General features: G+C 38.2%; 1 protein-coding gene across 1 annotated transcript in view; it reads right to left on the reverse strand.

Annotated features, from left to right (window-relative positions):
- Positions 1-12,348, reverse strand: part of LOC105532132 (ecotropic viral integration site 5 protein homolog) — a gene marked incomplete at its 3' end in the record, with an annotated part of 264,948 nt that overhangs the window by 111,939 nt on the left and 140,661 nt on the right. Inside the window, exon 10 of the mRNA XM_011970220.1 lies at positions 7,307-7,367. Coding sequence (XP_011825610.1) covers positions 7,307-7,367 — 61 coding nt within the window. The remainder of the gene's footprint in view (positions 1-7,306; positions 7,368-12,348) is intronic.

Consider the following 12,348-nt stretch of genomic DNA (forward strand, 5'->3'; position numbering starts at 1 on the left):
AAAAAAAAAAAAAAAAAAAAAAAAAATCACTGGGAAATTCATATCTTTATATAACATGGAGCTATTTTTGTCTATCTTTAGTTTTCTTTTTAAAATGTCTGTGTGTAAAGTTTTCCAGTGTTTGTTAGGTCCTGTTCTATTTTTCATTTAGGTTACTCCTGGATATACTTTTATTTTTATTTCAAATGGAACTTCTTCTTCCAGGATATTTTTGAACTGTTTATTGATGATACATAGAAAAGTTAATAACTAAATCTACCACCTGATTGATTCTCAATAATTCTTCAATATCTTCCTCACATTTTCTAGAATAGAGTGCTTCCTAAACTTTAAAGTGAAAACCACAAAGAGGAAGATACCTAGATACAGCTACATAAAAATGTTTGTCTTGTACACTGAAAAAGAAAATAGAGACAATATTTTGACCTACCAAATTAGAAAAAAAGAGGACTAAAAGTGAGAGTAAGAATGAAATACTTAGTGTTGGCAAAGTAGTCATGAAATGGAAACTTGTTGCTAAGACAAACATACCGTGGACACATTCTCTAGGAAATTTATATACTACACAGTAAAAGTCTTTAAAGTGCTAATATCCTATAACTTATTAATTCTACTTTTTACAACTGGCTATGGAAATAATAATAAGAGACAAAAAATCTTGTTGTATACAAAGATGTTAACCATTAGCATTAAATAATGAAAAACTAAAAGCAACCTTAATATCCTGAAATAGGATAATCTCGTTTCAAATAACCCACTCTTCAATCACCATTTCCTATTCTTTCCAGCTTACTCAGTTTACAAAGTAACCCAACCCCAACAATTGTTTTCATTGAGACAATCTAGTGACCCCAACAACTTTTCACTGTCCCTCAATCTTTGATGTTCTCTCTTCCTTCTTGACAAAGTTTAATTTGCAATCATTACACACCTCCCTTGCTTTTAAGCCCCCTTGCCCTTCTCTCCCTTCGTAGTATACCTGCCTGGAAAAAACACTACTCTGGATCAACTCTCTGACAGTTTTGAGCCTATACCTATGCCAGTAAATATGACCCAAGAAAAACAAAACCATGATGTTTATTTAAATTACTGATCACTAAATTCAATATGGTTCTTAGCAATAATAATGTCCTTCTATCCCCCTAAATCACTATTTCACACCTATTCCTCTCTCTTCAAACCAGCAACTCTCCAATCCATTGTCTCTCAGTTGATAATTTTGCCTATGACTTCACTGAAAAAAACTGAGGCAATTAGAAGAGAATTTCACAAGCTCCCAAAACCACATCCTATATCCTAACTGCATTTTTGTCCATATATTTTGATTTCCTGTTATTGTGGATTAACTATTCATGCTAGCATACTAAGTAACATCTCCTAGCTTTGCACTAAATTCCATATCCTCCTGACTCCAGTGATTATCCCCCATTCATAATGATCAATTTTTCCTACTTGATTATCACCGTAAAAGCATGTAATTATTTCTCCTATCTTAAAAAAAAAAAAAAACAGAAACAAAAAATTCAACATAATTACCCTCTCTAGCTACTGTCCCATTTCTTTCATCCTTATAGCAAATTCCCTGAAAAATATCTCTAATTTTTCTACTTCTATTCCAATTAGGTTTTAGTACCTACCATTCTGCTCCACTTGTTTCTAGGATAAATTATAATCATGCTGAAAAATGCAACGGCTGTTTCTCTATCCTCATTTCGCAAAAACTATCTTCAGTATTTGACATGGTAAATCCTTCTCTCTTTCTCACTGTCCCTTGGCTTCTAGGAACTACACCTACCTGGTTTTCTCCTACTTTGCTACTTTCTACTTGTCTTCCTCATCTTTAAATGCTGGTTTATTCTCAGGCTCAATTCTTGAACTCTTCTCTATTTTATCTACACTCTTTTCCCAAATAATCTCACCCATTCTCATGGCTTTCAATACCATGAATAACTGCCAATAACTGCCAAATCTATATTTTGAGCTTTGCTTCTCGTCATTTCAGATCTGAATATTTAAGAAGCTAACTGGACATCTCCTAGGCATCTCATTCCCAAAATATCCAAAACTGGGCTCCTGGTATCCCCACTAAACCAAATCCTCCTGTAGTCTTTCCCATCTCAGGTAACAGGAACACCATTTATCTACCTGCTCAGACCACAAGGCTCGATTCCTCCTCCTCACACATCTCTACATTCTAGCTGTCCACTTTATATTTAAAATCTATTCAGAATCCAATTACTTCTTACCTCAGTCCAAGCCACCACCATCTTTTTTTTTTTTTTTTTTTTTTTTTAAGACAGGGTCTCACTCTGTCATGCAGGAAGGAATGCAGTGGCATGATCCCAGCTCACTGCAGCCTCAGCTTCCCAGGTTCTAGTGATCCTCCTGCCTCCACCTCCTGAGTAGCTAGGACTACAGGCATGCACCACCACACCTGGCTAATTTGAAAAAAAAAATTTTGTAGAGACAGGGGCCCACTATGTTGCCCAGGTTGGTCTTAAACTCCTGAGCTCAAGGAATCGCCCACCTTGGCCTCCCTAAGTGCTGGGATTACAAGCATAAGCCACCCTGATGGTAGGCACGCCTGGCCCACCATCATCTTTTGTCTGTATTACCACATCAGCCTTCATCAGAACTGCTCTCAACCCCTGCAATTTACTCTCAACACAGCAACCAGAAGGATCAACTGAACTTAAATCACATTTTGTCCTTCTCTACTGAAAACTGCCATCCAACCAGAGTAAAAGTCAAAGTCCTTACCACTGTCGACAACATCTTACATTGTCTACAATCTGCTCCATCTTACTTCCTACCACTTTTTCTCATCATTCATGCTGTCCCATCCACAATGCCACTTTACTGTTCGTCACCAGGCACACTCCTGAATAGGTTCTGCCCTTCTTCCAGATAGTCACATATCTAGCCCCATCACTTCCTTCAGGTCTTTTTTCAAAAATCACCTGGTTAACTTCTCTAAATTTTCTACCCAAACACTATCGTTTTACATTCCCCCTCCCTGAGGTTATTTTTTCTCCTTAACACTTAATCATCATCCGAAATACTGTACATTTGACTTTTCTGTTTATTGTTTTTTCCATATTAAAATATAACCTCCATGAGGACAGAACATGGTCTACTTCATAGCCACATTTCAAGTGCCTAGAACAGTGCTTGGGCATCTAGTAGGCACTATAAATTATCTGTTAAATGAAGTGTTATTGAATAAATTAGGTTAGCATACCTCCCTTGGATATTATTACATAGCCATTAGTTTTTTAAGGAAAAGTTTGATATGCCAGACAAAAATGGGCATCCAAATCTTACACCACAAATACATCAAAGTCTCTCTGGGAAAGCAGCAGTAGCACCATGTATATACTGAAGAATACACATGGGCCTTAGAATAACACCAATCAGACTTCAAATCCTTGACTCTGTTTCCTCGCAGTGTGACCACTGGCATATTATTTGAGCTTTCTGAAACCTAATTTCTTCACAGGTAGGGATAAGAACCCTTTAATAATTCTGTTCTAAGAATAAGGGGAAATAATGCATGTAAGTGACCCATCATATATTAAGGGCTAAGTAAGCTTCATTTCTAATACTTCACATTGATTGTCAAAATGTAATTCCTGGGCAACTTAGATAATACTTCTTTTTTTTTTCATCTTTATGCCAGGCAGTGAATATGTGAGCACTTTTATATTATTTTCTGGCTTTCAGCATATCTGAAATGTACCATAGTTTTTAAACAAGAAAAATACTTAACTTTTGACTAAAAACCGGCCAGAATTTCTCATACTTCCCTTTATATGGCTTTAGATCTCTGCATCCCGAAGCACAAATTTAAACATAAAAATTAGATTATCTGTTCGTATGTCTATCTGAATCAAAGTTTTTTTCCTTTTTAAAGATTTGCGGGTTATCCTAAGTTAGAATTTTATTTTTATAATGTTTTTCTTTTTTAAAATTGAGATGGGTCTTGCTATGTTGTCCAGGCTGGTCTCAAACTCCTGGGCTCAAGTGATCCGCCTGCCTCGGCCTCCCAAAGTGCTAGGATTACAGGTGTGAGCCACCACGCCTGGCCAAACTAGAATTTTAATACTTCTTACCTCTTCCCCATCAGGCAGAACATCAATAGACTGGAAGAAGATACTGATAAAGATGTTTCTATTAACAAAAAATTTCACACAGCAAAATTTAAGCTTCTCCATATGAAGACATTATTATCAAAATCTTCCTATAACACTTTTAGGGAAGAGGTGAAAAAAATATTTAAAAGTCGCGTCTTAACCAGGAGGCTCACTGACAGATATGGTTCTTAGAATAGAAGGTCATCACCCCAAAGGTCTTATAATTAAATTAAAGTAAAAACAATAGAGACCTTATAAACACATTTCACAACACCAAAGGCTGATTTTATACTTCTATATCAAAACATCAAACAATTTGATGATCATACCAATGGCCTGTAAAAATAATGGCACAAAACTATCTTCCCATGGACTTTTAAAAAGAACCAAAGCAAGAAAGTACTAGTTTACAACTAGAACCCATTCTCTTGTAAAAGAGACTTTTGTGGGAGGGAGGGAGTGTGCACAAGGAGTAGCATTTCCCATTTTACAGCAAGGCTCAATTAATATTATATCTGGTTAATGAATTGTAAATAAGGTGGTCATCTGATCATGATTAGAATGAGTTGTCAGGGTCTAAGCAAAAAAATCAGACACCCTGAAACCAACCCAAATGCCCATCAATGATAGACTGGATAAAGAAAATGTGGCACATATACACCATGGAATACTGTGTAGCCATAAAAAAAGGATGAGTTCATGTCCTTTGCAGGGACATGGATGAAGCTGGAAACCATCATTCTCAGCAAACTAACACAGGAACAGAAAACGAAACACCACATGTTCTCACTCATAAGTGGGAGTTGAACAATGAGAACACATGATCACAGGGGAGGGGAACATCACACACTGGGGCCTGTCAGGGGGTGGAGGGCTAGGGGAGGGATAGCATTAGGAGAAATACCTAACGTAGATGACGCGTTAATGGGTGCAGCAAACCACCATGGCACGTGTATACCTATGTAACAAAACTGCATGTTCTGCACATGTATCCCAGAACTTAAAGTATAATAATAATAAAAAAAAAAAGTATTCAGTTGAAAAAAAAATCAGACACCCCTAAATATGAAGTTTAAAAAACTACAGTCATTCAAAAGTTGTTTTGGTTTTTATATTTTGTGGAATTGGGGAGTGAAGAAAGAGATGAAAATGGTGTAAGAAAGAATTACATGGAAACAATATTATACAAAGAGAACAGACTACCTTTGAGATCAGTACTTTATTTACCTGATGTGTTCCATTAACTTTCTAAACTCTTTTTCCCAGATTCTTCTCTATAGACAACTTTATGCCAACTGCCTGAGGCATATGGAGCTAGATTCAAAAGCATTTCTTTAGGAATATGAACTATAACTTTCCCCAAAAAACAAAGTATAGAAAATACTGCAAATGGCTGGGCGTGGTAGCTCATGCCTGTAATCCCAGTGCTTTGGGAGGCCAAGGCAGGCGGATTGCCTGAGTTCAGGAGTTTGAGACCAGCCTGGGCAACATGGTGAAACCCTGTCTCTACCAAAAATACAAAAAATTAGCTGGGCATGGTGGCATGCACCTGTAGTCCCAGCTACTTAGAAGGCTGAGGTGGGAGGATCGCTTGAACGTGGGATGTCAAGGCTGCAAATGAGCCAAGATTGTGCCACTGCACTCCAGCTTGAGTGACAGAGGGAAGGGGAGGGGAGGGAAGGGGAGGGGGTGGGCGGGAGTGAAGGGGAGGGGAGAGGAGAGGAAAGGAAAGGAGAAAAAAGAAAAGTAAAGACTGCAGGTATAGGTGAAAGTCTGCTAAAAATCTGTTTTCTGAAAATGCCTTTTGGTATTCATACATTCATGTACTTAATTTTATAAGAAACCCCTTCAAGAGTAAGGATTGTCCATAGAACTGTGATTTTTTTTTTCAATAACATAGTGTGGTGAAATGAACAGGATGGCTTCTCCATCCTCAGATTCTTGATTTGCAGTTCCGAATATCTGTAGTATGTGAAAACCCATACTCTCTCCTCACTCATCATGATGACATACTTTTTACTTTCAGTAAAAGTACCCTTATTCATGGTACCTAAAAGAAAAGCAAATAGGGCCAGGCACGGTGGCTCACGCCTGTAATCCCAGCACTTCGGGAGGCCAAGGCGGGTGGATCACAAGGTCAGGAGATCGAGACCATCCTGGCTAACCCGGCGAAACCCCGTCTCTACTAAAAATACAAAAAATTAGCCAGGCGTGGTGGCGGGCACCTGTAGTCCCAGCTACGCGGGAGGCTGAGGCAGGAGAATGGCGTGAACCCAGGAGGTGGGGCTTGCAGTGAGCGGAGATCGCGCCACTGCACTCCAGCCTGGGCAACAGAGCGAGACTCTGTCTCAAAAAAAAAAAGGGGGGGGGGGGAGGAGGGAGTCACTCCATTAAAATTATTTTACTTTTAACCCTTTTCTCCAGGGGCTTGGGGGGTGGAAGAGAATAAAGAGATTAGAAATTGAATTGGCCAATCACTAAGCTCTTTGACTCATGCTTCCACTTACCATCCCCATCCTACAATATTAGCATAAAAGGCAACACAATTTTTCTCAAGTCCCAGCTCCAAGAGTGCCACAGACCCTCAACTCAAGAATTCCTTGGTTTATGGGGGCAGGAGGGAACAAATTCTATATTTTTAGGATACATATAGGGTATTCACATGCCCTTTGAATTGAAAATCTCCTTGATTTTCTGGAGAGAAGTAGTTCAAAAGTATAACCCTTGCTTAGAGAAGAAAAAGTCAAATCAGTCAAAGCTTCTGTAGCTCCAGAGCAACCACAATTAGTTCTAGTGTAATATGTGCTCTATTTAATGTTTGCCTAAGATTATACTCTTGCTGGTCTCAGCACAGAAAGTGTTATTACAGATTGTCTTCTCTGCAACTTTAAAAAACATGCTTAAATGGAATGATAATTATCTTCTCCATGGAAGTGTTTTCTCCTGATGAGCCACCAACAAATCTAGAAAAAGGGAAAAGCTTGCTCTCCTTCACACTGGAATGAAAGCCACTTCAGTCACATTATTCTACTTTTTTGAAATGTCTATTTTTAACTATAATCTAGTATGATGGTAAACACATTTATGAATATAAGAAGTATAAACTTTAAACATCTACTGTCTAATAATTGATTTCAATCAATCAGTACTTTAAAAAGCCCCAAAATGCTTACTTTAATTTCAACTTGCTCTTCCATTTCTTTCGTTTTTATTGTAGTGTATTCCTTTTCAAGCCTAAGAAAGGAAAAAAAAAAGAGTTAAAGGTAATGTTTTCATTCAAAAGTAGTTATTAAATTACAAAATTTAAAAATACATATGAACATAAAATACAATTTATTTAGTTTCCTCTAGCTTGTAACTTGGAGATATTTGATGTGAGAAAAATCATGCAGCTTCATGAGTTCTTATTAAAAACTCACTTTACAAATGACAAAAATAAAAATCACACAAAAAGAAAATTTAGAAAGTGAAATGTATAAATCACAAAATACAACTGAGTTTACGATTCTATTCAGCTCTAAACTTACAAATGAAGCATCTATTCTTTTTCCTCAAATTAAAACACACCTGTAGGTTCAACTGGGTCTTAACTTAAAAATCCTGGTACCAACATGGACTTTTTTTTTTTTTTTTTTTTGAGACGGAGTCTCGCTCTGTCTCCCAGGCTTGAGTGCAGTGGCCAGATCTTGGCTCACTGCAAGTTCCACCTCCCAGGTTTACGCCATTCTCCTGCCTCAGCCTCCCGAGTAGCTGGGACTACAGGCGCTTGACACCTCGTCTGGCTAGTTTTTTTGTATTTTTTTAGTAGAGACGGGGTTTCACCGTGTTAGCCAGGATGGTCTCAATCTGACCTCGTGATCTGCCCGTCTCGGCCTCCCAAAGTGACTTTAAAAACTTTAATGAGGGAAAGAGGACAACTCTTCCTTACAGAAGAATTTCAATTAATAGACATAGGAGGAACAAGGTAAAGATAAAAATCACCTTTAGAATTCCACAGTAATAACCACTGCGGGAGGAAACAGTCATGGATGCTAAAGTTAGTGGGTGCAAGTTTTAAGCATAGTCTCAAATTATTACTCCTAAAATATTTCGTGTTAAAGGAAAATACTAAATTTATAGTACAGAATCCTAGAAGACTGCACCTGAACTGACTAAAGTTACCATCACCAGTAATACATACTGACATCATGCATCCCTGTTAAGATGTACTGAGTTAAGTGAATTAACACAGGAACAGAAAACCAAAACCCATGTTCTCCCTCACAACTAGGAGCTAAACACTGGGTACTCAGGGACATAAAGATAGGAACAACAGACACTGAGGACTAATAGAAGGGGAAGGGAGGGAGGAGGACAAGGGCTGAAAAACTAACCGTTGGGTACTATGCTTGCTATCTGGGTGATGGGATCATTCATATATCAAACCTCAGCATCATGCAATATGCCCATGAAATAAATATGTGCATGTACCCCCTGAATTTAAAATAAAGGTCAAAATTATTTAAAAATAAAAATAATTTAAAACATGACACTGGGCACAGTGGATCATGACTCTAATCCCAGCACTTTGGGGGGCCCAAGTGGGCCAACTGCTTCAGGCCTGGAGTTCAAGACCAGCCTGGGCAACATGGTGAAACCCAGTCTCTACAAAAAATACAAAAATTAGCCAGGTGCAGTGGGTACATGCCTGTAGTTGCAGGTACTCAGAAGCTGAGGTGGGAGGATTGCTTGAGCCGGGGAGGTCAAGGTTGCAGTGAGCAGTGATCAAGCCACTGCACTCCAGCCTGGGAAACAGAGCGGGACCCTTCCCCCCAATCCCCCCAAAGTGATAAACCATTAAAAAAAAAAGATGTACTGAAAAGGGCATATCACCTCTGTGATCTGTCACTGATTGGAGGAGAGTAAGCATGATATGCAATTCTACTGTAAGTCTAAAATTACCTTTATAAAAATGTATAGGCCACACAAAAATTAGTACCACCAAATTTTTTATCTTGCTCTTGACAAAAAATATTAATACCAAGTTTACTTCAAATGTAAACCAGACTAGGCTCCAAATAACTTATAGCTGCTTTCAAAAATAAAATTCTCCCTCAAAGGACAGAAATCTATTACTTATCTCATTTAGCTCACAACAACTTTTTAATATAAGTTGTTATACCCACTCTGAGGTTTAGAAAGCTTGAGAAACTTCTGTATGGTCACAGCTTTGACTGCTACATTACTCTGTCTCTCACTAAACTGTATCTTAAAACAGGGGTCCACAACCCTTGGGCAGTGGACCAATACCAGTCTGTGGCCTGTTAGGAACTGGGTCACATAGCAGTAGGTGGACGGCAGGCAAGTGAACATCATTGCCTGAGCTCTGCCTCCTGTCAGATCAGTGGCAGCATTAGATTCTCATAGGAGTGCAAACCCTATTGTGAATTGTGCATGCTGGGGATCTAGGTTGTGCGCTCCTTATGAGAATCTCATGGCTGATGATCTGACGTGAGGTGGAACAGTTTCAACCTGAAGCCATACCTGCAGCCTCCATAAGTGGATAAATGGTTTTCCATGAAAGCAGTCCCTAGTGCCAAAAAGGCTGGAGACCACTGTCTTAAAAGACTATAAGATAGCGGAAAGAATTTATTAAAGACTCCAAAGAGCTGCAAAACATTTTGAACAGCTGCACTATTAAGTTTATAGCCTTCACAAATGACTACTCTGAAGTAGTTATCATGACGCATTATGTAAAAACATCACTCATTTACACACCTAAAAATAAACCCTACTTATTCCACTCCACTGATAGTGTTTTTTAATAAACTTAATTTTTTAAAAAAAGTATTGTTTACAAAAAGACTGTGAAGATAGTACAGATATTCCATGTATCCCATCCCAGTTTCCCCTATTATTAATATGTTACAGTAGTATGGTACATTCCAGCCCAGGCGACAGAGCGAGACTCCGTCTCAAAAAAAAAAAAAAATAACAAACCAATATTAACATATTGCTGTTACCTAAAGCCCATGACAGTTTTGAGGAGAACCTTGACAGTTTTGAGGAGTACTGGTCAGGTATTTAGTAGTTATCATTATGTGATCTTCAAATGGGACCATTATGTCCTTCAAATGGGATTTGTCTCATGTTTTTCTCATGATTATACTGGGATTATTGGGTTTTCAGGAGGAAGACCACAGAAGTAAATGCCATTTTCATTACCTCATACTAAGGGTACAAACTATCAACAGAACATCACTACTGATGTTGACCTTGATCACCTGGCTGAAGCAGTACATATCAGGTTTCTCCAGTGTAAAGTTATTTGTTCCCCCTTCACTGACAGTGCTTTTTGACCCGCATTATAGTTTGTCTAAATCACTAGAAAATACTCATAATTGTTCTTTCTATGGCCAGTTTCATAACTCAATGTTTTCTATTCACTATTAACAGAGGGATCTTTTCTTAAAATGTTGATTTGGATCATGCCACACCCAGAGTGTCCATGGTTACTCATTACCTTCAGACTAAATTTCAAACGCTTACAAAAAAGTAATCAAAGCTCTCTGGAGAAACAGCTCATTAATGCGCAGGAGCCAAGCAGGTATAAGTGGAACCTGGAACATTTTGTTGCCCTAAAGAAATGAAATTCCCAAAGAATAAAGGGAAAAATATCCAAAAAACAATGCACCCAGCTTGCAAGGGTTCCCACTGGACAAAGCAGGGACAATTTAATAGTAATGGATTATAGCTCACTGAATAAAATAATTCATGAATTCACACTGATGTAAATAAATGAATAAATAAATGAGGGTGAAGGGAAAGCTCTTCCTTACAGTAGAATGCTGATTAATAAATGAAGAACGAGGGAGTGTAGGAAAATCACAAATGGATATAAAACTGGTATGGTAAAGTTTGGTAAAGAAAGAGGTTACTACGGCCAGGCGCGGTGGCTCACGCCTGTAATCCCAGCACTTTCGGAGGTGAAGCGGGCGGATCATGAGGTCAGGAGATCGAGACCATCCTGGCTAACACAGTGAAACCCCATCTCTACTAAAGATACAAAACATCAGCCGGGCATGGTGGTGGGCACCTGTAGTCCCAGCTACTCGGGAGGCTGAGGCAGGAGAATGGTGTGAACCTGGGAGGTGGAGCTTGCCGTGAGCCGAGATCGCACTGCTGCACTTCAGCCTGGGCGACAGAGCGAGACTCCGTCTCAAAAAATTAAAAAAAAAAAAAAAGAAAGAGGTTACTAGATAATCTCAAAGTAGCCTGCCACAAATTACCTATTACAAAAGGGGAAATAACTTTACAGTAGTAAAATCTGGCAGACATCACCTTAATCAAGTGACCAAAGCTAACATTACCAGTTTTGAGAGAAAGCAATATTATATATATCATATGGTGAACCGAGAAGATATAATATCAGGGGTATACCTGCCAAAAATGCACAACCTGAATCTAATCCTGGGGAAATTCCAGAAAAACTCAAACTTCGAGATTTTCTACAAAATAATTGGCCTGTACATTCTTTAAATATATCAGAAACACAAAGACTGAGGAAATGTGTCAGATTAAAGAAAACCAAATAGGTGTTAACACCTAAATCCTACACATGATCCTAGAACGGACCCTGGATGGAGGGGTGGGGACATAGTTATACAGCATATTATTGTAACTGGTGATAAAATCTGAACATACACTGTGGATTAGATAATAATATTGTATCTATTAGGTTGGTCGAAAAGTAACTGTGGTTTTTGCCGTTGAAAGTAATGCAAAAATTGCAATTACTTTTGCACCAACCTAATATAATTTCTTTGTTTTGATTAACTACTGGGCTTATGTTAAAGGAGAGGAAAGTAGTTGTTCATAGGAAGTACACATTCAAGTATTCATGGATAAAAGGCACAATATCTAAATTTACTCTCAAATGGACCTCCCCCAAAATGGGAATGGATTTTACATACATACATACACACACACACACACACACACACACACACACTACATTTACATACGCATATGGAGGAGAGAGGGTAATAAAGCAAATGGGATGAAATGTAAATAATTGCTGAGTCTTGGTAAAGAGTATATCAGACCCCTGGTACTATATTTGTAACTTTTTTATAAGTTTAAAAGTAAACCAACATAAAAATTCACCAAAAAAAGTCAAAGGCTAAGACTCAACTCTTACAACTTTTATGTGGTAAAGGAACCTCTGAGCCTTTGT

Source organism: Mandrillus leucophaeus, unplaced genomic scaffold, assembly GCF_000951045.1.
Source record: "Mandrillus leucophaeus isolate KB7577 unplaced genomic scaffold, Mleu.le_1.0 Scaffold933, whole genome shotgun sequence".
NCBI classification, from domain to species: domain Eukaryota; kingdom Metazoa; phylum Chordata; class Mammalia; order Primates; family Cercopithecidae; genus Mandrillus; species Mandrillus leucophaeus.